The sequence below is a fragment of the Bacidia gigantensis genome (assembly GCF_019456465.1).
Source record: "Bacidia gigantensis strain McMullin 20006 chromosome Unknown contig_249, whole genome shotgun sequence".
Taxonomy (NCBI): domain Eukaryota; kingdom Fungi; phylum Ascomycota; class Lecanoromycetes; order Lecanorales; family Ramalinaceae; genus Bacidia; species Bacidia gigantensis.
In genome coordinates, this window is record NW_025408603.1 from 1,210,572 (window position 1) to 1,231,327 (window position 20,756).

The 20,756-nt window shown below is 50.7% G+C and overlaps 9 protein-coding genes across 9 annotated transcripts; 5 read left to right on the forward strand and 4 right to left on the reverse strand.

Annotated features, from left to right (window-relative positions):
• Positions 1-616: 616 nt before the first annotated feature.
• Positions 617-3,254, forward strand: KY384_006581 (uncharacterized protein; the record flags this gene model as incomplete). The annotated part of the gene is made up of 2 exons (XM_044815075.1): positions 617-2,054; positions 2,119-3,254. The coding sequence occupies 2 exons, from the start codon at positions 617-619 to the stop codon at positions 3,252-3,254; spliced, it is 2,574 nt and encodes an 857-aa protein (XP_044668175.1).
• Positions 3,255-3,577: 323 nt separating this feature from the next.
• KY384_006582 (uncharacterized protein) lies at positions 3,578-5,726 on the reverse strand (the record flags this gene model as incomplete). The annotated part of the gene is made up of 3 exons (XM_044815076.1): positions 3,578-3,924; positions 4,234-5,509; positions 5,562-5,726. 3 exons carry the CDS (start codon positions 5,724-5,726, stop codon positions 3,578-3,580), a joined length of 1,788 nt encoding a protein of 595 aa, XP_044668176.1.
• An 881-nt stretch (positions 5,727-6,607) lies between these two features.
• Positions 6,608-9,879, reverse strand: KY384_006583 (uncharacterized protein; the record flags this gene model as incomplete). The annotated part of the gene is made up of 3 exons (XM_044815077.1): positions 6,608-8,662; positions 8,713-9,592; positions 9,641-9,879. 3 exons carry the CDS (start codon positions 9,877-9,879, stop codon positions 6,608-6,610), a joined length of 3,174 nt encoding a protein of 1,057 aa, XP_044668177.1.
• Positions 9,880-10,282: 403 nt separating this feature from the next.
• KY384_006584 (uncharacterized protein) lies at positions 10,283-12,763 on the reverse strand (the record flags this gene model as incomplete). Its single annotated transcript, XM_044815078.1, has 2 exons — positions 10,283-12,179; positions 12,657-12,763. The coding sequence occupies 2 exons, from the start codon at positions 12,761-12,763 to the stop codon at positions 10,283-10,285; spliced, it is 2,004 nt and encodes a 667-aa protein (XP_044668178.1).
• A 163-nt stretch (positions 12,764-12,926) lies between these two features.
• Positions 12,927-13,707, forward strand: KY384_006585 (uncharacterized protein; the record flags this gene model as incomplete). The annotated part of the gene is made up of 4 exons (XM_044815079.1): positions 12,927-12,999; positions 13,056-13,202; positions 13,255-13,396; positions 13,494-13,707. 4 exons carry the CDS (start codon positions 12,927-12,929, stop codon positions 13,705-13,707), a joined length of 576 nt encoding a protein of 191 aa, XP_044668179.1.
• Positions 13,708-14,351: 644 nt separating this feature from the next.
• Positions 14,352-14,639, forward strand: GRG1 (Glucose-repressible protein; the record flags this gene model as incomplete). Its single annotated transcript, XM_044815080.1, has 3 exons — positions 14,352-14,365; positions 14,417-14,487; positions 14,542-14,639. 3 exons carry the CDS (start codon positions 14,352-14,354, stop codon positions 14,637-14,639), a joined length of 183 nt encoding a protein of 60 aa, XP_044668180.1.
• A 500-nt stretch (positions 14,640-15,139) lies between these two features.
• Positions 15,140-16,143, reverse strand: KY384_006587 (uncharacterized protein; the record flags this gene model as incomplete). The annotated part of the gene is made up of 3 exons (XM_044815081.1): positions 15,140-15,193; positions 15,246-15,730; positions 15,795-16,143. 3 exons carry the CDS (start codon positions 16,141-16,143, stop codon positions 15,140-15,142), a joined length of 888 nt encoding a protein of 295 aa, XP_044668181.1.
• A 614-nt stretch (positions 16,144-16,757) lies between these two features.
• Positions 16,758-17,590, forward strand: RPS5 (ribosomal protein S5; the record flags this gene model as incomplete). The annotated part of the gene is made up of 3 exons (XM_044815082.1): positions 16,758-16,900; positions 17,038-17,221; positions 17,273-17,590. 3 exons carry the CDS (start codon positions 16,758-16,760, stop codon positions 17,588-17,590), a joined length of 645 nt encoding a protein of 214 aa, XP_044668182.1.
• A 1,066-nt stretch (positions 17,591-18,656) lies between these two features.
• KY384_006589 (uncharacterized protein) lies at positions 18,657-20,085 on the forward strand (the record flags this gene model as incomplete). The annotated part of the gene is made up of 2 exons (XM_044815083.1): positions 18,657-18,748; positions 18,978-20,085. The coding sequence occupies 2 exons, from the start codon at positions 18,657-18,659 to the stop codon at positions 20,083-20,085; spliced, it is 1,200 nt and encodes a 399-aa protein (XP_044668183.1).
• Positions 20,086-20,756: the final 671 nt, after the last annotated feature.

A 20,756-nucleotide genomic window follows, 5' to 3' on the forward strand; every position in this document is an offset into this window, starting at 1 on the left:
CTATTACTCCAATTATGCATAACCCCGGCTGCGTCAGTCAAGGAAACATCAAGATGTAAAGTGCTGATGCAACCACAAAAGTAGGACGGGAGACCATCATGGTCATACTAAGCCCGTAACGACAGGTAGGAGGAGATGCAGGCGTGGTCTGCTATGTGGCTATTCTTGTAAAAGCAATACGGGTGGGGCCCACGGAGGGGTCTTTGTCAGCGGCATTGGTGGCATCAAAGGGCGATTCTGAAAGGGGCGAAATGCTTTGTGTGCTCGTGGGCTTGTGTCCGTTTTCTCCGTCGCTCGAAGTGTGAAACGAGAGCAATAGACACTGCCAAACCGCTTGGTAACGCCAGTTGCCGGAGATCCTGGTCATGTACGAGTAGGCACAGCTATATGTAGATTCTAATGTCGCCCCCTCGCCAGTCCCTCTCGCGTATAGCCCCAACAGTCAGCCTCTCCAGGTGAATCCTTGCCTTTCGGACTGAATGTTGGCTATGTCAGCTGTGACTTAGTTCAATCGAAAGAGGAAGGCATAGTGATACAGACATATGTTATTTTAGGTTATCACACCTTGTCTTGACGCGGCTATTCTTGATGTCTTAATCCTCCATCCATTGCCAGCATGGGCCCCTCCAAATATTTCCACAAGAATCGTTCAAGCCATTCGTTGCTCAATTCGCACGACGTGGAGGACAAGGGGCGCTTCCAACCGTCTCCGGCTGATTCTCCCTTGCACTCCCCTGCATTTCCACCTTCGCAGTACGGCCAGGAGGAGGAAGACGAGGATACTGAGCTAGATCCCCACTACAGGAACCAATATCACCCAGAAGAGGCACGATATTATCAGTCTGCATACCCTGTTCGGTCGCAAAGCACGCGGAACCCTAGCCATCTGAATACCAACGTCTCACAGCCGACTATCAATCTGGTTGGACCTGCCCACAGCACCCCCAGCTCGACTATTGACGAAGGAGCTCCCGACTCTTTCTACCGGCAAGGCCCAGCTCCCAATCCTCCTGCGCACAAAGAAGAACGTAAAAAGAGGCGATTCTTTGGCCTTGGTAGCTCCAAGGAGCCCACCAGCAGTCCTGCGTCTTCAAAGCTTGGTCGGAGTATTTCAGTGCGCCGGAGAGATCAGCCTCCAGAAAACTATCAAGAGAACGTGCGACACGCACCTCAGCAGGACTGGCCAAGTACACACACATCCCCTGCGGAAGAGTACGACGAAGACCCAGAAGACCGAGCCGGACTCTATCCTCCACCATACCCGACCGGACCTCCTCGTCCAGATAAGGAGCCTCTTCGTAGCCCAGGTCTACCACCGTCCATCTCCCACCAAGATTACTCCCAAGCGAAAACAAATACCAGTCCGACTCAGTCTCGACGAGGTCAATCCGATCGGCAAGGATCCTACGAGTCATCTTGGACAAGGGCCTCATCTAACATTCACCATCATACGCATAGCGAACCTCCTCAACAGCAACCTCAGACAGCGTATCACGTTTCACCCTCTTCCGCCACATCGACCGTTTCTGGACAACACTTCAGTCACCAGCCCCCACGCAACACATTACAGCAGCCTTGGCAAGAGGAAATACCTAGTAGACCTTCTTCTCAGCAAAGCCTAGAGCCCCCACCCTCAGCCCAAAGCACGCGGACATACGACGCGCAACATACAAAAGGCAGATCTAGCGAGACTTCATCGTTGTCGCATTATACACAGAGCTCGATGGGACCGCCAGCTCCTCCACCTCCCCCTCAAGCTCCAAATAGGCGCCCCAGCGAGGTCGCGGCACCGCCCCAATCAGGCGAGCAAGGGAGAGAAGGCGGGTATCAACCATACAATCAAAACATCCAAGATCGCGCTGCAATGAGTTCCAATGCCCCTCAGCAGTATGGCACCCAACTCGCACCGCATCAAAGCTACAGGAACTCGCAAATATCCTCGGTCGGCGCACAGGGTCATGAGCAGGGCCGAAGCACACCTCCCCCAAGCCGGTCGCGGGATGACCTCTCGACTATGGACTATCCTCAATTGCAAACAAAGCATGAAGAATTGCGTAAGTCCTCCTTAGGTAGAGACAAGCTGGAGGCTTTGCAGACGGGTGCTAATGTAATGTACAGAGGACAAGTATCGCAAAGTAAAGAAATATTACTTTGACAAAGACGCTCAGGTGCAGCAGCTCCAGAACACCCTAGCACACCAGAGGCTCGCCCAGTCACGGACATCTTTAGACGACAACGAGTACGTCAACCGCTTCACACGCCTAGATGGCGCGATCAACAACCTAGCTTTCAATATTCGTCGCGACTGGCGTCAAATACCTCCCTGGCTTGGGGCTCACTGCAATCGAGATGCCACCACCAACCCGACAAAAGAAATGACCGCCGTCGGCCGCGCCGCGATATCCCGGTGGCTGATAGACGAGCTTCTAGATCGCCACTTCCACCCCGGCCTTGAGCCAAACCTTTCCTCCCATCTAAAAATCATAGAAAAAAACCTGCGCCGCTTCGCACCTCCCACGCCAACCGATGAGGAAAGAGAAGCTCTGATGGCTAAGATCTCGAATTGGCGTCTCTCTACCCTTGATGGCCTGCAAGAGTTCCTCGCCGCTCCGAAGGCCACCGAATATCGCACCACTCTGACCGAGAGCCTTGTCGAAAAACTTGTGGCGAGCCTGGGTATGATGCTCAAAGAGCCCATGCCCCCCGGGATTGAAGGAGGTGTGGGCATGATCGTTGAGCTCGCGGTCGGCATCTCCGCAAATCTTCCGCTGGAGAGCCGCGACGTTTTTGTCGATTACGTTACCCCTGGTCAACTCATCACAGACACGTACATGAAGGTCGAAACTGGGCTTCCGCCCTTGACGAACCCTGGAGAAGCGCCTGAGGGGGAGACGGCAAGTATGATGTCTGGATCTAAGCAGACGGAGGAGACGGGCAGTATCGATAGTCGCGAGACGGGGAATAGTAACGGTGAAGCTGGTGGTGCTGCTGGCGGAGAGGGCCATAAAGAGAGCCCGCAGCAGCAGGCTCAGGGTGCTAAGAAGAAGAGTATGTTTGGGAATTTCATGGGTAGTGGGGGGAGCAAAAGGGGAATGCTCCTGGGAATTCCTCTTCGACGTCTGGACAGGGACAAGGTCCGCCAGGCGGGCAGGGTGGATCGCAGGAGAGGAAGGAGGATAGGGTCCGATTCTCGACGTTCATGGCAGTGCAAGTTCGGGGGAAGAGCGTGCTGGTTAAGGCGCCGGTCTATGTGAGAGACTGAAAATGTCTTAGGGTAGGAGTGGGTGATGATGGCTGGACTTCCCAGTCATATTTTGGATGACGATTGAGACGAGAGCAGTATGTTTGACAGGCAGCCCTACGTTCGGGGTGAAGTTGATGAAAGATATCCGTCAGATGAATGAGCAATTTAGAAGATACATGGCTACGGTCCATAGACATCTGAGCAGCAGCGGCAGCAGAAAATAGCGTGATGGATGATCGTTCATGACTTTGAGATTAGTCTTTCGTTCAATTTATATCCAATATTCAAACCGAAACAACATCATATTACAAACCAGCAATCTCTCACCTCCTATCAATCGTCAGAATGATACCGATCATGCCGTTCCTCCTCAACCTTCTCCATCTCCCCTCTCCCTCCCCCCAACGGCTGAACCCTCACCTTCGCCATATCCCTCTCGATAACTCCCTGATCCCTCAAACTCGGCCTCCTCACACTCGCCGCCCTAAAGAACCCACGGTCACTCCCCTCACTCTCCCCCTCAGCTCCGCCCGCTCCTTCACGGTCTGCCCATCCATCGGCCGTAGCGGGTAGCGCACCACTTTCCTCGACACGGCCTGCGGGTCTTTGCACCAGGACAGGAAGTTCTTGATTTCGTCGCCTATCCCGCCGTCGGATTGGTTCAGCGGGTGCGAGAAGATCTTGTAGATGTAGTAGAGCGTGTCGGAGCAGTCTTGGTAGAAGGAGGGTTCGGGCTCGTTTTCGGGGGTTGTGCCGCGGACTTGGGCGCGGAGAGGGGGGAGGCTAGGCGGACGACCTTGGGGCGGGGAGGGATGGGGGCGGTGGCAGGGGTGGTGGTGGTGCTGGTGGGGACCTTGAGGCCGAATTCGGGGTCGGGGTTAGGTGACGGGGTGTAAGAATAGGATGGGTTGTAGGCGGTTTCCTCTGCTGCGGTCTTGTCTTCGGGGGGAGAGGGTAATGTTGGCGTCGGTGACGGTGTTGGGGTAGACATTTGGAGAGAAGTGGGTGGAAGCAGGTCTTCTTGATCCATCGGTAGAGTTTGCCAAGTTGGATCATCACTTTGTCGTGGTACTTTCCGATCAATGCTGCACAGATTGCTTGTCCGGCCACGGCCCATGGAGACCATTGTCCGACGGCTTTTGGCATCTCTGCGTCGGGGATCTCGATGTAGCCACCCCATTCGTGGAGGAAAACGAGGATCACGAAGAAGGGTGGACATATGATTACCATCAGAACGGAGATAATGTAGGAGAGAAATGCCACAACCCTTGCCGTCCAATCTTGTATAACTCTGACAGGGGGTCTCTTCCCGTCCAGAAGTCTACATTTGTAGTCGCACTGGCACTCTACTTCATGGTGGCATTCATGCTTCTGTCGGCTTTTTGACTTCCGTCCGACCTCATGTAGACATTCGCATTTGTCACCATGCCGTCCATCTCTCTCCATGTACATTTTGAAATATATCAAGTCCCGAATCTCACGAGGATCGCGGCGACCAAAGAACATGGTGATGAAACCTTGCAGAAGAATGAAAGGCAGGGCGTAAAAATACATCTTCAGAAGCCTGTTCTGCGCGTCTATTGTTTTTTCGGCGGTTTTGTATCCTTCGGACGGATAGCTTCCGTTCCACAGCAGACTTTCGGTCACGCTCATAAGCTGCAGGTCCTGTTGTTGGCGAAAGATAGAGGGGATATCGATTTGGTCGCAAGGATTGCTGCACCCATTTTGCATGATGAAATTGCGGTCAATTGCCCTCCGAACCAGCGTCCCATTGTGCGATCGGATCATACTGGCATTCGTGCCTGGACGGCACATGACTTTGCTCATTTCCGGGTACTCCATATTTGTCTCGCCTTCACCCCAGTAAGATTGGTTCCAGGCGCAAATGAAGCCAACCAGCACGAGCAAAGCCCAGTAAACCACTATTGTCCGGGTGCCGACTTCGCTCTGTGTGTGTCCGCCCTTTTTTCCATCTTTCAGCGCTGCGACCTTTGCTCCCAACCTTCGTAAAGTACCGCTCCAGTTGAGCAGAGGGACCGTTATAAGGCTGGCCGTTGTCAGGATCGTCAGAAGTGACCAGCCGTCATTTTCAATGTACGGATTCGGGCCTCTCCATGTCAGGAGGCATGCGTGGATAGCTGCCGCGCCGGAGTAGGTAAGGGCAGATGCTAGGGCGCCAACGACGAGCCAGAGGTGAGTTCTGGAGAATAGGGAGAAGACCAGGGTGCAGTAGTAGAGTATCCTGCTGAGAAAGGAATAACTCCCCTGTATACAATCAGCTCAGCTCGGTGCACGGGGGGCAGTGGTGAAGACGCACGCTCGTAGGGTAGACACAGACACCGAAGGCTGCTTCATCACTCAGAACCACTGCTGAAAAGTCTGTGGTGCCTGTAGCATTTGTGTCGTTCAGAGCCTGGACATGAGTCAAAAGTATGCAGAAGAGAATGTAAGAGAGAGATTTCCAAGTCAAAAACGATGCCATGGATGTTGTCGATGACAGGAAGCAAACACCCCGCCGAAATCACAGTATGGCAACGACAGTGGACAGCAAAAGTCGCATGAAGTGGAATATCAAAGAGATCCAAAGCAATTAATCAAGCCCATGACCGCGTAAGGCCCCCCGTCTAGGACTCCAGGAGCATATTGACGCGATCAAGACTCAAGCGGAAGGCCGGAGCATCAAAGATCTCACCGCCACCACACTATGGGCGGCATCAGGACTGTGCTTGGAACTCTATCAAGGCAAGTTTGATGAGACATGCGAGTAAAGGGGGACGCCAATGCTGACTGGTGTGTGCTAAGCGTTGGACGCCTGAAGAGCCGGTGTCAGAAGCTTAGGGGATTAGGAAGCGATCGGCGTGAGCCTTACGCTGGGCTTGGCCCTACGTACGGTCATCGCTTACCGTATCTGAGTAATCGACGTTCATTCTTCAGTATCATTAATCTATTCGGTACGTAGGCTTACGTAGGGTTCAATGAGTATGAGCTCGGTATCAAATGACTTGAGGTCTATACAAACAGGCAGTAGGGGTGGTACAGTGTTGATGCAGATGCACAGCAGCTTTTTCTCCAGACCTCAAGACAAGCAACCACTTGCGTGCCATTCATTGATTGACTTTCTCGAGCATGATATCGCCTACATCAAGTCTTCAGCAAGTGTACAGGACAGCCACACGAACCCTCGGCGCTCTCCATCGACGTCCGCTGGGTGTCAGCTAATCAAGTCGGAGCAATGTCATGTAGCTGCCAACCATCCCCATTCCCCCCTTCCACTTGTGATATCCACCTTGCGAAATTGATCCATATATTCTGGCGTCGTCCCTCTTTCACCGTCGTGCACTTACATCAAGACGTCAGGGACATTCAGTGCCCACTACTGAAGTCGCCCTTCCAAATGACTGCCCCTGTCTTCATGAGCTCTCTGAGCGCCATCGTAGCGTATTGGCTGCTACTAAGTTGCATCTTCAACACCACTGCAATTTTCTGGTCTTCTTGAGGGTGCCCATTCCAATCAAGACGGACACCACCGCTCGTGTCAGTATCGGTTGAATGCGTAGCGACCGAATTCTTTATCGGCGACGAATTTTGTGAGGAAACAGGTTGGTCGATCGGTTGTTCTGTGATGGTCGGAGTAGGCGCTACATTGCTATGAAGTGGATCAGTTGTAGCCTCCTGCGGAGGTTGCATCTCTTGAGACTCAATTTTGGTCGAACTGATGTTGTTCAAGTCGCGGCGGGAGTTCGAGCGGTGGTCCTCTTCTGGGTGAGCCTTGTAGTATTTGTCCAGGTCAGTCTCAACAAACTGCTCGTCTTCTTCCGTATAATATTTGATATCAAAAGTTACGGGTTTCTTAGGCTTTGCCAGAAGGTTACGATATGACCCGCTGAGGCTGGCATCTTTCCAACTGCGACGCATATTGTAAGGATCAAGGCCACCACCCCGCTCGCTGGCCATGAACGTACGGTAAAAACCCTCAATAGCATTAGCAGGGTATTGAACATCAAACCCTGGAGTAGGTAGAACAATGTCAAAAATGGTGTGTTTGCCGCTCTCAGCTTCTTCCCTGCTGAGCGCACGAGCTTGTGTGAACTCGTCACTGGTATTCGTAGCGCGATCTTCTTCTGGCGCATGAACAACAACTTCGCCCTCCGCGTCTACCTCCTCTGCGTTGTTTCCGTCTTCCTTCGCCTTCTCAACTATGACGAGATCGCCCTCCACTACCTTGCTACCAAAAAGCCGCCAACGCTCGCTAGCTGCATGATTCCACACAAGAGACTGGTAAGCGTGAACGTACATCAGGCGAAGGTTCCTCTGTATGCCACGTATTGCCCCTAGGAAATCTTTGCTTCGGCCCTTTGAACCAAGATGGCGAATAACAGCGTTTTCAGCGCTGAATTTCCTCGGTAAATTTGAGAGCGCGTCGTTTGAGCGACCTGTGGTCAGAAACTGATGGATGCCTTCCGCACGAGCTCGATCGTCCCACGCGATCTGATCTTTGGCTGGCGTGTCCTCTGCCTCAGCTTCGAGGCACTCTGGTCTGAACGACAGAATGTAATCTACAGCTCTTCGGTAATCCCCTTGGAGGATTGCGAGACCGACATTATCCGTGGTTTTGCCAAATGTACCGAACCGTTGTAGGCCATAATAATTGATGAAGCCATGCTTACTGAACTTCCTTACTGAGTCGCCAATGATTAAGTGAACGCCTTTGAGTATTGTTGCACCGTCTGCTTCCTCGGGATAGTGAAAATTGCAATCTCGCAAAGTAATGGTGAATTCGTTGCCTGCTAGATGGCCGAGCTGCAAACCCTGCGAACGGTATTCAAAGTCTCCTACAAAAGCAGATCTAAGTGTTTTGCCTGCTTTTATCAGGTCTTTCAAGGCGACACGATAGACACTTGCCCGCTGGACTGTGACTCCGCGACGATCCTTAGTACCCGCAAATTGCAGATGTCTCGTACCAATTCCTAACTGTTTGATGAGAAAAGAGAGGGATTCCATGGTGTCCTTGTTTTCTTTGTGGAGTGTGAAATGTAGGTAATCTCCACCAGATTCTCTCGACTTCGGCTTTTGCCATGCCTGTTTATTAGATCGACCAGGTCTCACATTGTCTCTGTTAGTAGCGCTTTCCTTTGCTGGCCTTCTACCAGGAAATGAGGACTGTCTAGGCATAGCTTTGACAACAATATGACCGTCATGTTCTGTCTCACTATCAAGCTTGCCTCTAAATATTCGGCGGATCTCCCCATGAACTTGTCCTCGAGTTGCACGATCAATGGTGCTCTTAGATTGGACATTGCCATAGTATTTAGGAGGGTGATTTGGTGAATGTGTTACGCGATCATACAATGATTTGAGTTCGTCAGTTGCGGCAGTATCGAAATACCATAGAAGCGATTCTTCATCTTCATGCTTCAGCTACATATAATCAGTTGGCAGATTGTGATGAGTACGCCAGATAGACTCACTTTGATCCGTTCAGATTCACCCGCAAAGTTACCCCAGAAAGTGGTGCTGGCTTCCCCTCCATTAGCAGGCTGTTGGACGCCCGCAGATTCAGGGGTTTTGATGGCATTCTGCCCTATCAACCTTGCAGACTCATCTTCAGCAAGTTGCTCCTGAGACCCAGCGTACGAGGTCCAAGCAGCTACGGTGCTAGGCCTGTGCAGATCAGTCTGTTCTTTAGCATCTCCCTGTACTTCGTCTGGAATTCCCAAATCTTTCTCTTCACCAGACTGTTGCTTCGCAACAGCAAGCTCCGCCGCCTCACGCTCTTCCGTGGCTTTGAATTCTGCCTCTTGTTCAGCAGTCAACTCCTGCCAGCCATCTTTCGTCAGGCGCAAAAAGACTTTGTGCTTATGTCGGCCACCTTCCTCATGCGATTCTTTGACGGAATCAGACCTTTCGCGCTTGGGCGCAGTCACGTCTGCTTTTCGTAGATGGGGTGGTGTAGGTGGCCGTGGTGCAAAGTGGTGCGCAAGTGGATCGTCCGGACTGCCAAAAGCAGCCGGGAAAACGTTGTGGTCTTCGCTTGTCGCCCCAACACCCAATGCTGCGCTAATGTCGGGCGCACTTGAAGCAGTGGTATTGGTATCAGGGGCTGCATATTGAGCATTCGCCTTTGGGGGGTTAATGCTCTCAACATTGCCACCTTCCACAGGAAGAGGTGTGTGATTCTGTGCGCTTGGGCTGCGTGAAGCGGCTGCCCCACTGTTAGATGACCCATTTGTCGTCACTTGTGCCCCCGTATTGTGACGATCTTGAGGGTCCTTAGTAGGGGCTTTGAGATTTTGAAGGTGAAGAACTTCGCCTGAAGGTAAAATCTCGTTCACAAGAAAATCGGTGTATCTGCAATTCTCAGGGCCAGAAGGGAATCGTATGAATCAAGAAACATACCTTTTCTTTATAATACCAGAAAAACTGAGCGCGTCCGGACTTACGAATTCGGTTATGCCACATAATTCTTCCTTGCTGTGACGTCCGCCTTGAGGATGTGATGGTGCAGGAGCATTACTTACCTTTCCTTGAACAGATGGTGCTACAGTCGGTTTGATAGTCATACTGAAATCTTGAGTTGAAGAATGATCGGTCTTGACCTTCTTACGAGGAGAAGTGACCATGTCATCTTGATCCATGGTAAGAAAGCGGGGCCGTTTTCACGTGTTGCACATCACAATAATAAAGGTAGCATCTTTGAGTGTGTGAATGTTCGTCGCCGGGTATTCGCGCCATGTCTGCGCTTTACGCGGGCGTCATGCGTTTTAGCGTCTGGCTGCGTGGTGTGGGCGATGGAAAGTCCCTGGGGACATACTTATTTTGCGGCTCGCCAAAAGGTATCGCAGGCCAATTCACCATCCCAAAGAAGCAAAGAAGTATGCCCTTACTACGTTGATGCTCGATATCATTTCCGTTATGTCGTTCAATTGTTTCTATATATTGAACTATCGCAAATTACATAAACCTAACAATCTTCCTGTACTTTTGGCCGTCTCCAATTCAGCTTAGGTTAGATCGCGTTAATCCTAGCGCTCCTGAAAATCATGCATCATTTGTTGCCCCGTTGACGACACCATTCATCTTTCTTCCCCGCTGTCCGTCTATTGACCCATTGAGACGGGCATCAATTGCGAGATTGTGAAGGCTGGAAAATTTAGTCTTCGGAGATGGGGTCTTGTTGACAGGCCGTTCTTGAAAGTATGTTGACGCTACAGCGAGGAAGGCCATTAAGCTAGCTTGTACCGTGTCCGTGTTGATACCTATACCCCAGATGCGCTCACCCGTTTCGGTGGCGAGACATTCAATATATGTGGCGGCTTTGGTATCACTGCCTCCTCCAATCGAGTGTTCCTTGTAGTCAACGACGTCGAGATCGATGCCAATCGACTGAAGAGAATGAGCAAGTGCTGAAATCGGACCATTGCCTGAGCCTTTGACACGATATTCCTCGCCTTTATGTGCCAGGCTGTCAGCAATAGTACCTTCAAAGTGACGCTTGAGCTTGGCGGTATTGAGAGTCCTGCCCTTTTCAGGAGGAGCTGGACTTTCCGCTCTGTCTGTAGCGATGTTGTAGTCGATAAGCGTGAATCGCGGATAATAGTCTTTGAGATAGTATACCTCCTCAAATAATTGCTGAATTTCGTTTGCACGAAGTTCCTGACCAATCGTGTCTGCACGCTTTTGTACGATCTTTGAGAAAGCAACCTGCAAGCCTCGCGGTAATTCGAGCTCCAGGCTGCGCTGGATGATCCAAGCAACCCCACCCTTTCCACTCTGGCTATTAACGCGAATAATGGCTTCGTACGTCCTGCCAATATCTTGGGGATCCAGGGGTAGATAAGGCATATCCCATTCATCATTGTTTCCAAGTCTTCGCTCCTTGCGATCTTTGAAGCCTTTATTGATAGCGTCTTGATGTGAGCCGCTGAAAGCCGTATGGACCAACTCTCCTGCGTAGGGATGTCGCTGGTGGACGGGGATCTTATTGCTTTGCTCAACAAGATCGATCACTGGGTTGATGTCTGAGTAGTCGATCTTCGGGTGGATACCCTGTGTGTAGAGATTCATTGCCAGGGTGAACAAATCCACGTTTCCTGTTCTCTCACCATTGCCAAACAAGACACCTTCCACTCGGTCAGCCCCCGCCATCTGTGCCAGTTCAGCCGCAGCAACAGCGCATCCACGGTCATTGTGTGGATGGAGCGAGACGCAGAATTTCGGGCGCTCTGTCATATTTCGACAGAAGTATTCAATCTGGTCCGCGTAGACATTTGGTGTCGATACTTCGACAGTTGCAGGAAGGTTGAAAATGATAGGGTTCGATTCTGAAGGCCCCCAAGCTGCTTTGACTGCTTCACAAACTCTGATAGCGTAGTCTGGGTCAGTGTCTGAAAATGTTTCGGGAGAAAATTCGTATGCCCATTCGGTTCCAGCTTGGGATGGGTCGTCCTTGGTGAGCTTGCGCGCAAGCTTAGTACACCTCACAGCTAGATCGAGACCTTGCTGCTGTGTGAAGCCGAAGACGATGCGCTGGAAGCAAGGGCTAGTGGCCAAGTAAAGATGGAGGATAGCCTTCTTCGAGCCCCTAAGGGACTCAACTGTGCGTTGTATGAGCTCTTCTCGACATGGTGACAAGACTTGTAGCCACACATCTTCCGGTACAGTTCCAGTCGTCTCGAGCAAGCGCCGGGTGAAATCATAGTCCGTATCAGATGCCGACGGAAATGAGACCTCGATCTCCTTATATCCAAGCTTTACTAACATTTGAAAATAGTGGTATTTCTGATTCGAGTCCATTGGGTCTGCGAGGGACTGATTGCCATCGCGCAGGTCGGTCGCCAGCCAACGGGGTGGCTTGTCGATGGACTTGGACGGCCATTGGCGATTAGGAAGGTCAAGAGGTTTCCTGCGGCGATATTTCAGGGCAGGGTTGTCGAGCCTACCTCCATATGTTAGTGAGCATACAACCTCAGCGGGAAAGGTCTTCCGACATCGTGACTTGCTTATTAATGGGCCGTGATCAGTTGCATAGGATATCGATGATAGAAACACAAGCAAGAGTAAGAGATCCAGAGAGGGCGTTCCCATCATCCTTTTATATCTTAGCTTAGCCAAAGGCTCATAAGTCACTTCTAGTGGAGTTCCAAATGGACATCCCCACAAACGTCAGCCGGCAACCCTAATGCAACCCTAAAGTTGCTAGCACCTCGGATCGTGCCACGGCGTATGGTTCGGCTCAAACTCCCTGGACAGAAGGCGTTGAACATGCAGGCGTCCATTCCAGAACGGGGCAGTTGCGCCTGCACTCGTAACGCCTCACCAAACGATGTTGCTTGACCGGTGAGCACGCAAGTCATGTATACGTAGCGGGCGTAACATGAAGAGTGTGTGGCTGGCCTTAGTATGTTTGTCTAACGCATTGGTCGCTGGTGCCTGCTCGTTGTTTCCTACCAACCAGTGCTGTTCATCCGCCTCGTCGCTTTCCGAAAAGCTTGCAGGTATAATAGTTGTCCGTGATGCCATGGTCTGGGGTCCTTTGAAGTTCTGGAGATCGTACCTCTACATGGCAGACTCCCGATCGAGTCAGGAGGCACTGCCCAAATCACTCCGCATTTTATGCTTGGGAGACTCTCTCACCGATGGCTTCACGGTTTTCGATGGTGGGAGATACCCATATGGAGACACTATGCAGACTGAACTCGCTCACCTCTTGCACTCGACACCCTCAAAAATACAAGTGCTTATTGATGGGCTGCCGGGTGAGACTTGGTATTCCTCCATTGATATACGGTACTCTAATTGGCCACATCTGCAGGCGACCAAGTTAACGTCGCGTACATGAGACGCATGAAAGAAAACCTGGCACTAGCTAAGAAGAAACCTTATGATTGGATTGTGATTATGGGGGGGACAAATGATTTGGGTTGGGGCCAACAAGCCGATGTGATCTTCGACAATCTTAGTACGTCTTTTCATGTGCCTTAGCCGACTGCGTCCTCATGGTTGTGGTGTAGAGTCTATTTGGAGTACAGCACTTGAGAGTGGGGCAAGTATACTTGCTCTCAATATCATTGAGACTGCCCGCGCAAGCGACAGAATGGTTGCGAAGAGACGTGAACTCAACGAACATATTCTCAACCACCAAGCGAACCGATTGTGAGTCCGGCAGAAGCCCCTTTCCCCATCCAATGTCCTCCCGTTCCAGATCAGTATACATAAGGTAGTCGAAATCTGTTTCTAACAATTTATCTAGCTACGCCTTCGATCTCTGGAGTGTGATCAGGTACACAGGTGTGGATAAGGAAACCCGTGCTCGCATCTGGGATGATGGCCTCCACCTCACGGAAGAAGGCTACAACATAATGGGCAAGGCAGTCGCCGCTCGACTTTTTGAAATCATACAAGGTCTCTCGTCCGGCGACCCTAGTCCGGCGCAGGTTGGGCAACAAATGACAAGCGAAAAGTGACTTCGATGGGAAGAAGTCATTCAAGACTTTACAGCGGGCGAAGGATTGCCACTGTGACCGCTGAAAACGCAGAGAGAACCGATTGCCTTTATTCGAAGCGGGAACATTGAGCTTCCAGCTCTTTTTGTAACATTCTTGTAGCCAATGTTTTAGCTCGCGCGCTGAGAAATGTAGCCTGAAGTAAAGAGCATTGGTAATGGTCTTGACCACTCATGTTAGTGCGTGCTGGCATTTTCGGCACGAATGCGATCGAGATTGATCTTTGGACCCATTATATGCACGCAATTGTATGCATAACATAGACTTGGTTTTGTGCAAGCAGTGAATGCCAATGCCGTAATTCACTCGTCACCCCTCGACTATGACACAAGACATTCTTGAAGACTTGTGTCGTCACAGTGGAGCAGTATGAGCTGAATTCCTTGGTCGAAGGCAAAAGCGGAGGTTCTCGTGACCTCTCCTCCGGGCCTTCTAGAACCAGCTGAGCCACTCGTGGGGTTAAAGCTGTGACGTATGGCTGCGGGGCAAGAGATATATATTTTCTACTTTTTTCCTTCCTATTTCCTACAACTATCCATTTCGAATAACTCATAAACAAACAAACATTCAAATTATCAAACCAGTACTCAAACCAATACTTCAAAATGGAAGCCGTGAAGTACGTATGAGTCTTCCACTGTGCTCATCATGACCTAATCCAAGTCAATAGGAACACCGCAAACTCAGTCACCGACACCGTCAAGGGTGCTACCGACACCGCATCCAAGGAGGCGAACAAGAGTATGCCCTCCCATCCAGACCCTGTCTGAAAGAAACGCTGATCATTCTCCAAAGACGTCGCTAAGGACTCCAACGCATCAGCAGGCACTCGTGCCGAGGCTGCCACCGACGCTGTGGGAGATAAGACCAACGAGCTCAAGCACAAGACCTAGATGTCTTCGCAATACTCAACCACCTAGCGACCTATGACCTCGACAATTGGCGGCATGGTGTGACAGACATTCGGAGATCGACCAACGAAAGGGACTGTACGAATAACCTGAGAAGTCCACGATGAAGTCTACCGTAGCACCAGATATTCTTATGTAGCTTGCAATAGAACATTGACTTGCTCCACTCGTCTTCTCATCTGCGTCTCTAATTCGACTCTCAATAAGTTTTTGATTGTTGCCTTGAGTTGTTAACGTCATTGTTGACCTGTGCATTGGAGAGGATATAAACCACTGCCTTCGATGGCGGGTTCAAAATCACGTAGTCCCAGCTATGCATACAATCATCCATGAGACTCAAGTGCCATATTCAAAAGTGAAACAATCGTATGGACGATAGAGATCAGATCACATATGTCTGCGATACGTTCACTTCTTTGTTTCATAGGCCGACATTCGATTTTCAACATCATACATCTCGAACCATATAAGTCCATAACACATTAAAGCTTGCTTATTCTCCCACCAGTCCTCTGCTGTTGCAGCCTGACCAGACCCTAGAAGCTAGTCAGCAATCACCTCACTCCTACAGTTCATTGAACAGCTCACCTCCTGTACACACGAAGCAACGAGCCGGCCATCCCGATTCCACAGCCTCTGCGTAACACACCCTCTCCCTTGTCCCGCCCACGGACTCTCCATCTCCGAAAACAACCACTCATCCGCTCTGATCTCCCGCGGCCGATGAAAATAAATCGTATGATCCAGGCTGACCATCATGCCCACATTCCTTCGTGGCTGTTCCGGCGGCGTATTCACGCTCCCCTTTCTTCCTGTTGCCCTTTCAGTTCCCCCATTCGAATCATGCTCCATCAGCTCCTCCTCCGCCAGCTGCCGGAGGTACGCATGCTCTGATTCGGTAAGTTTCCCGAAGCGCTCGAGACCGTGGACCTTGGAGACGACGCCGATGAAGGTGTTGTCGGTCATGTAGGCGAGGGCGGAGAGGTGGGCGTATATGCCGCCGCGGATGGTGCCGCGGCATTTGAGCCAAGATTGTACGTGTCTTTCGTGCGGAGAGGGGGAGCTGTCTGCGTCTGGAAATGAGTAAGGGTCTTTGGACGTATTGGTGATGTGAAGCTCAGGAACAGGGAAATGTACTGTTTGCAATGCCCAATCGCTTTGAGACGAACGGGCCTCTGCTCTGCTCTCCATCTGCTTCTTTCTCTCTGTCCTCCGCGAGATCAGATACGCCTCTTCCTGCTTTGTCGTCTGCTAGCATCTTTTCGAGCCGCGGGACGGCGTCCGCTGGCATGTCTGCACCGTGTTGGATCACTTCGTTCCCACCACTACCCTCAGCCATAAAGCTGATTGTTGTCGTAAATATGCATTTGCCTCGTTGTCTTGCTTGTACTGTTCTGGTGATGAAGCTCCGACCGTCGCGCACGCGCTCGACGTGAAATAGGATGGGTATCGTCGCATTACCGGCCAGGATGAAGTAACAGTGCATGCTGTGGGGGAGGAAAACTGCATGATCATTTGATGGAGAGGGTTCTGGAACTGTTTGACATGCTGCGAGGAGACATTGGGCAATCACGAAGCCACCGTAGAGTCCTCGCGCGTGAGGTGGGTGCCAGAGCTCCCTATCCTTTTTTTGAATTCGGTAGAACGGAGGTCGCGAAACGTGATTGCATACCTGATATTAGTGAAAAGATCCTGGCTTCATGGTCAGAAGTGTAACTGCCAGACACGTTGATCGGTATCTCACTGGTTGTATATCAGAAAGCGCCTTCAACTCTAAATTATTCTCGATGATTGATCTCGAGGAGTCTGCGGCCGGCGGCTTGACCAAAGTGGCTCGAGACATAGCTGATAGCCTCAGAGATGCTTGACAGGATAAGTGGATTAATCATGAAGAGCTTCACGATCTACACACGACCTAAGTAAAACAGACTCCTGCATCAAGACAACCAACTGAAAACCTATGAGAGACTGATTGACCTCGGCATCTGATAAGATAAGGTGAAGCGCCAAGCATCCTAGCGCCCACCAAAATTGTAAGCGAACTTGGACCGGTGGTGATCTCGAGTGAGGAGCGCGATCTATTGTAGAGCAAGCAACAAGATGTCTGACACCGCCGAAGTCGAGGTCGATAATCCAAGCGGACATCAGATTCTTCCAAAAGAGGTGACGAATGAGATTGGCTCCATAAAGCTTTTCAACAAATGGTCATACGATGATGTGGAAATTAGGGACATCTCTTTACAGTACGTTTCTTGAGCTCTTTCCAAGGACGATTCCAGAATGAGCGGAGCCTCCGGCGACATGGGGATCATGGGAATATATTGGCGAAATACAGCCAGGCGTGGAGAATTACAAGAAGCTGACCTTGGATACGCAACAGAGACTACATCCAAATCCGCTCCCCAGTCTACGTCTCCCACTCCGCTGGCCGCTATGCCGTGAAGAGATTCCGGAAAGCACAATGCCCCATCATTGAGCGCCTCACCAACTCCCTCATGATGAACGGCCGTAACAATGGTAAAAAGCTCATGGCAGTTCGAATTGTTGCCCACTGCTTCGAGATCGTACGTACTCATTCTACATCTGGAAGCTCACAACTCTAATTAAATTTATAGATTCACATCATGACCGATCAGAACCCGATCCAGATTGCCGTCGATGCCATCGTCAACTGTGGGCCCCGCGAAGACTCGACCCGTATCGGTTCGGCAGGGACAGTCCGTCGTCAAGCCGTTGATGTCTCACCCCTACGCCGTGTCAATCAAGCGATCGCATTGCTCACAATAGGAGCCAGAGAGGCAGCTTTCAGAAATGTGAAGAGTGTGGCTGAGTGTCTGTCAGAGGAATTGATCAACGCAGCGAAAGGAAGCAGCAATAGTTATGCTATCAAGAAGAAGGACGAGTTGGAGCGTGTGGCGAAGAGCAATCGGTAAACAAGGCTTGTACCTAAGAAGATACGAGATGAAGGTGACGGTAGAGCTATTTGGCATTCTATATTAGGAGCAGCGACTTTTTCAATCCCAAGATGCGGCCCCGACGCGTCATCCATCTCACACCTCTCACGTCTCTCACGCCCTCGATGCATTATGTTACATTCTCTTCGCTTTTTCTGAACTTCATTGTCACCAATCAAGACACAGACCAGTCATGATACTTGTGTGTGGACCCACATCGTACCGGCTTGACCCTCAAACGTACCATATATCTGGACCACGCGATTTTACCATCCTTGGGCGCTGCCTCATGGTTTGAGCAGACTCAGGGAGACAATGCCCATAGCTTGAACTCATATGCATCGAATGTCTTGCTTCATCAGATCCCCATTTCCAATCCTCATCCCTTTTCTTTCCCTCCCACGTCCAAAGCCCCAAGCAGACCTTCAATCACAACTCTCAATGCCTCCATCTCCTCTTCGGCCAATCCACCTAGCCCCCCGCCCGCTCCTCCCACACTCCCACTCCACCCAACATAGCTCGGCCTCCCCGTTCTCCTTGCCACGGCCTTCGCGACCCTCACCGCAAAATCAACTGTCTGAGGCTGCGCGTACAGGGGCGTGCAAAGCGGTTCATTGGGCTTTCGCGTGTTGGGTAGGGCGTAGACGAAGGAGCCTAGAGGAGAAAGGGAGCTTGAGGTGATGGAAGAAGAGGTGGTGAGGAAGATGAGATTCGTGCAGCCTGTATTTTGGATACGGGCGTGGATTGTGACTGTTGGGGAAGAGGGGAGGGACAGGGAGAGGGTTGTTACGGACGAGGTGGTGAAGGAAGGAGGAGAGGTAGGTTTAGACCTGGCTTGGGTGGGTGGAGGAGAGGAAGGAGACATTTGGAGGGACATCGTAGGGAAGGAAAGACTGCCTGTGAAGTTGTATCAATAGATCAAAGGTGGCTGTGATTGGCTGAGAGATTGAGGCTTGGCGCTGACAACTGAAAGTCAAGCACGTGCAAGCGCCTTCCCCTTTGTTGATCTTTTCCTCGCCGGTAATATGTATGTATAGCACAGAATATGGCTGCACAAAATGATAGCGATGAGTGGATCATACCCTCCACAAGTAGTGAAGAGAGCCGTGTGATGTTCGCTGCATTGGATTCTTTCCGGTAAGTTCCGGCCAGATACTCCAGGCATGCGTACGTGCTGTGACTGCCAATTGCATTTCTTGTTGCGCTGTGGACGAATTGCATACTTTTGTTGACTCCCAAGCTTTCTCTCTGCCTCTGATGCCATTTTGAAGGCAATCACAGATTTCTCCAAGGCAATTCCAGACTGAAAATATACGTTCTTGATTTTAAACTATCTGATTCGAATCTCCTGCAGTCAGTATCGCAGGTCGGCTCATTACAATGTGACACATCGGCGGCGGCAGAATTTCTATGCTCTTCCATCAGCACAATATGAGATGCTTGCCAGAGCTCCTTTCAACCTGCTGCAGACCTTTGAACGTGTTGATGAGGCCATTGATGCGAATGCTGATATTGCATATGAGATTATTAAAACATCACTTCAATCTTTGGGCTTCCCGCCGCATTCAATATTCTGGCATGGTTGTGCTACACCTTCGGATTTAGACAAGGCGAGATCGACTCTTAGACAGCTCTATCGCGATTGGAGTGCCGAAGGTGCACACGAACGAAATGCGTGCTACAAGCCTGTGCTCAAAGATCTAGATGACAACTTCCCTGACAATATCTATCGTGGGGACAAAAGCACTGTCAAGGTACTTGTTCCTGGCGCTGGTCTTGGACGCTTGGTATTTGAGATATGTGGCAGGGGTTATTCCGTGGAAGGAAACGAAATATCCTGGCACCAATTAATGACATGTAATTGGGCTCTGAATTACATCCCTCCTGGCAGCTCATATGTTTTACGCCCCTTCGCGACCGACTTCTCGAACAACATCAGCAGAGAACATCAGCTTAAAGCGGTCATGATACCAGATGTACACGTTGGGTCTGAACTTGGCGATGGGGTTGCGCGTAGTGATCGTATGACCATGACTGCCTCAGATTTTATCGTGCTCTATGGCGATAGGCAGCACCAAGATACTTTTGACGCAGTCGCAAGTGTTTTCTTCGTTGATACGGCGCCGAATGTCATCAAATACATAGAAGTAATACGCAATTGCCTGAAAGAAGAGGGGATTTGGATCAACCTGGGTCCTTTACTTTGGCATTTCGCAGAGCGGGGGCCACCAACGCCCGACGAACATGTTGATCCAAGTCAAATGGAAGAAAGAACGGGTATTGAGGCACCTGGAAGCTTTGAGCTTACCGACGAAGAGCTCCTACTACTAGTGGAGAATATGGGCTTTATCATTGAGAAGCGTGAAATATTGGACGGACAGGGGTATATCCAGAATCGACACAGCATGTTGCAGAACACGTACAATTGTTCGCACTGGATAGCAAGGAAGAAACCAACAGCAGCTCACTTGTGATAAGAGGTGCGAAAAACCCAAATGCGAGTCTCCGTCTCCTTATTTCGCTTCAATAATAAGAATGCTCTTGTCTCAGTCTGCATTAGCTGCATGCGGCTTTAACTTGATCCTCCTGAAAGCTGCCCCCGCCCGCAATCCTTCTCGATGTGCAGTTTGGCAGGTACATAAAGACTTACAGTATTGCGAGCCTTGTATGTGGTCGTACGAACCAAGCAGTCGGTGCGGAGGATGATTAGGCTCATGCACAAGAAGTTGGATTGTGGCGGTGGTCTCAGGCATCCTCCTTCATCTATGCTAGGACTTAGGACTGCTGGTTGTAGATTCAATTCCGCCCACTAAGAGCTCGAGGGGCATCTCTAGTCTTTCCTCTTTTTAGTCTGACGACTCCGCCCTCTAATTGCCCCTGTCTACAGCTAAACAAGTGCCCAAAGGGACCCGCTTGGCCTCGTTATACGTTATACGGCCGCACAAGTCACCTCAGAGTGACACAAGGCTGTCAGCATCCGCGGCACTGCCTGTAATCTTCCTCCCACTACTACCGGCGACTGCCACCTTACGACAACGATCTAAACACTTAGCAGACGCTGCCGTCCTGCACGACTTTCCTCAAGCTGCTTAATCAGCTCTAACTGGCCCCAGCTCGCCTCTAGTCTGTCATTGGCGATTCCTTC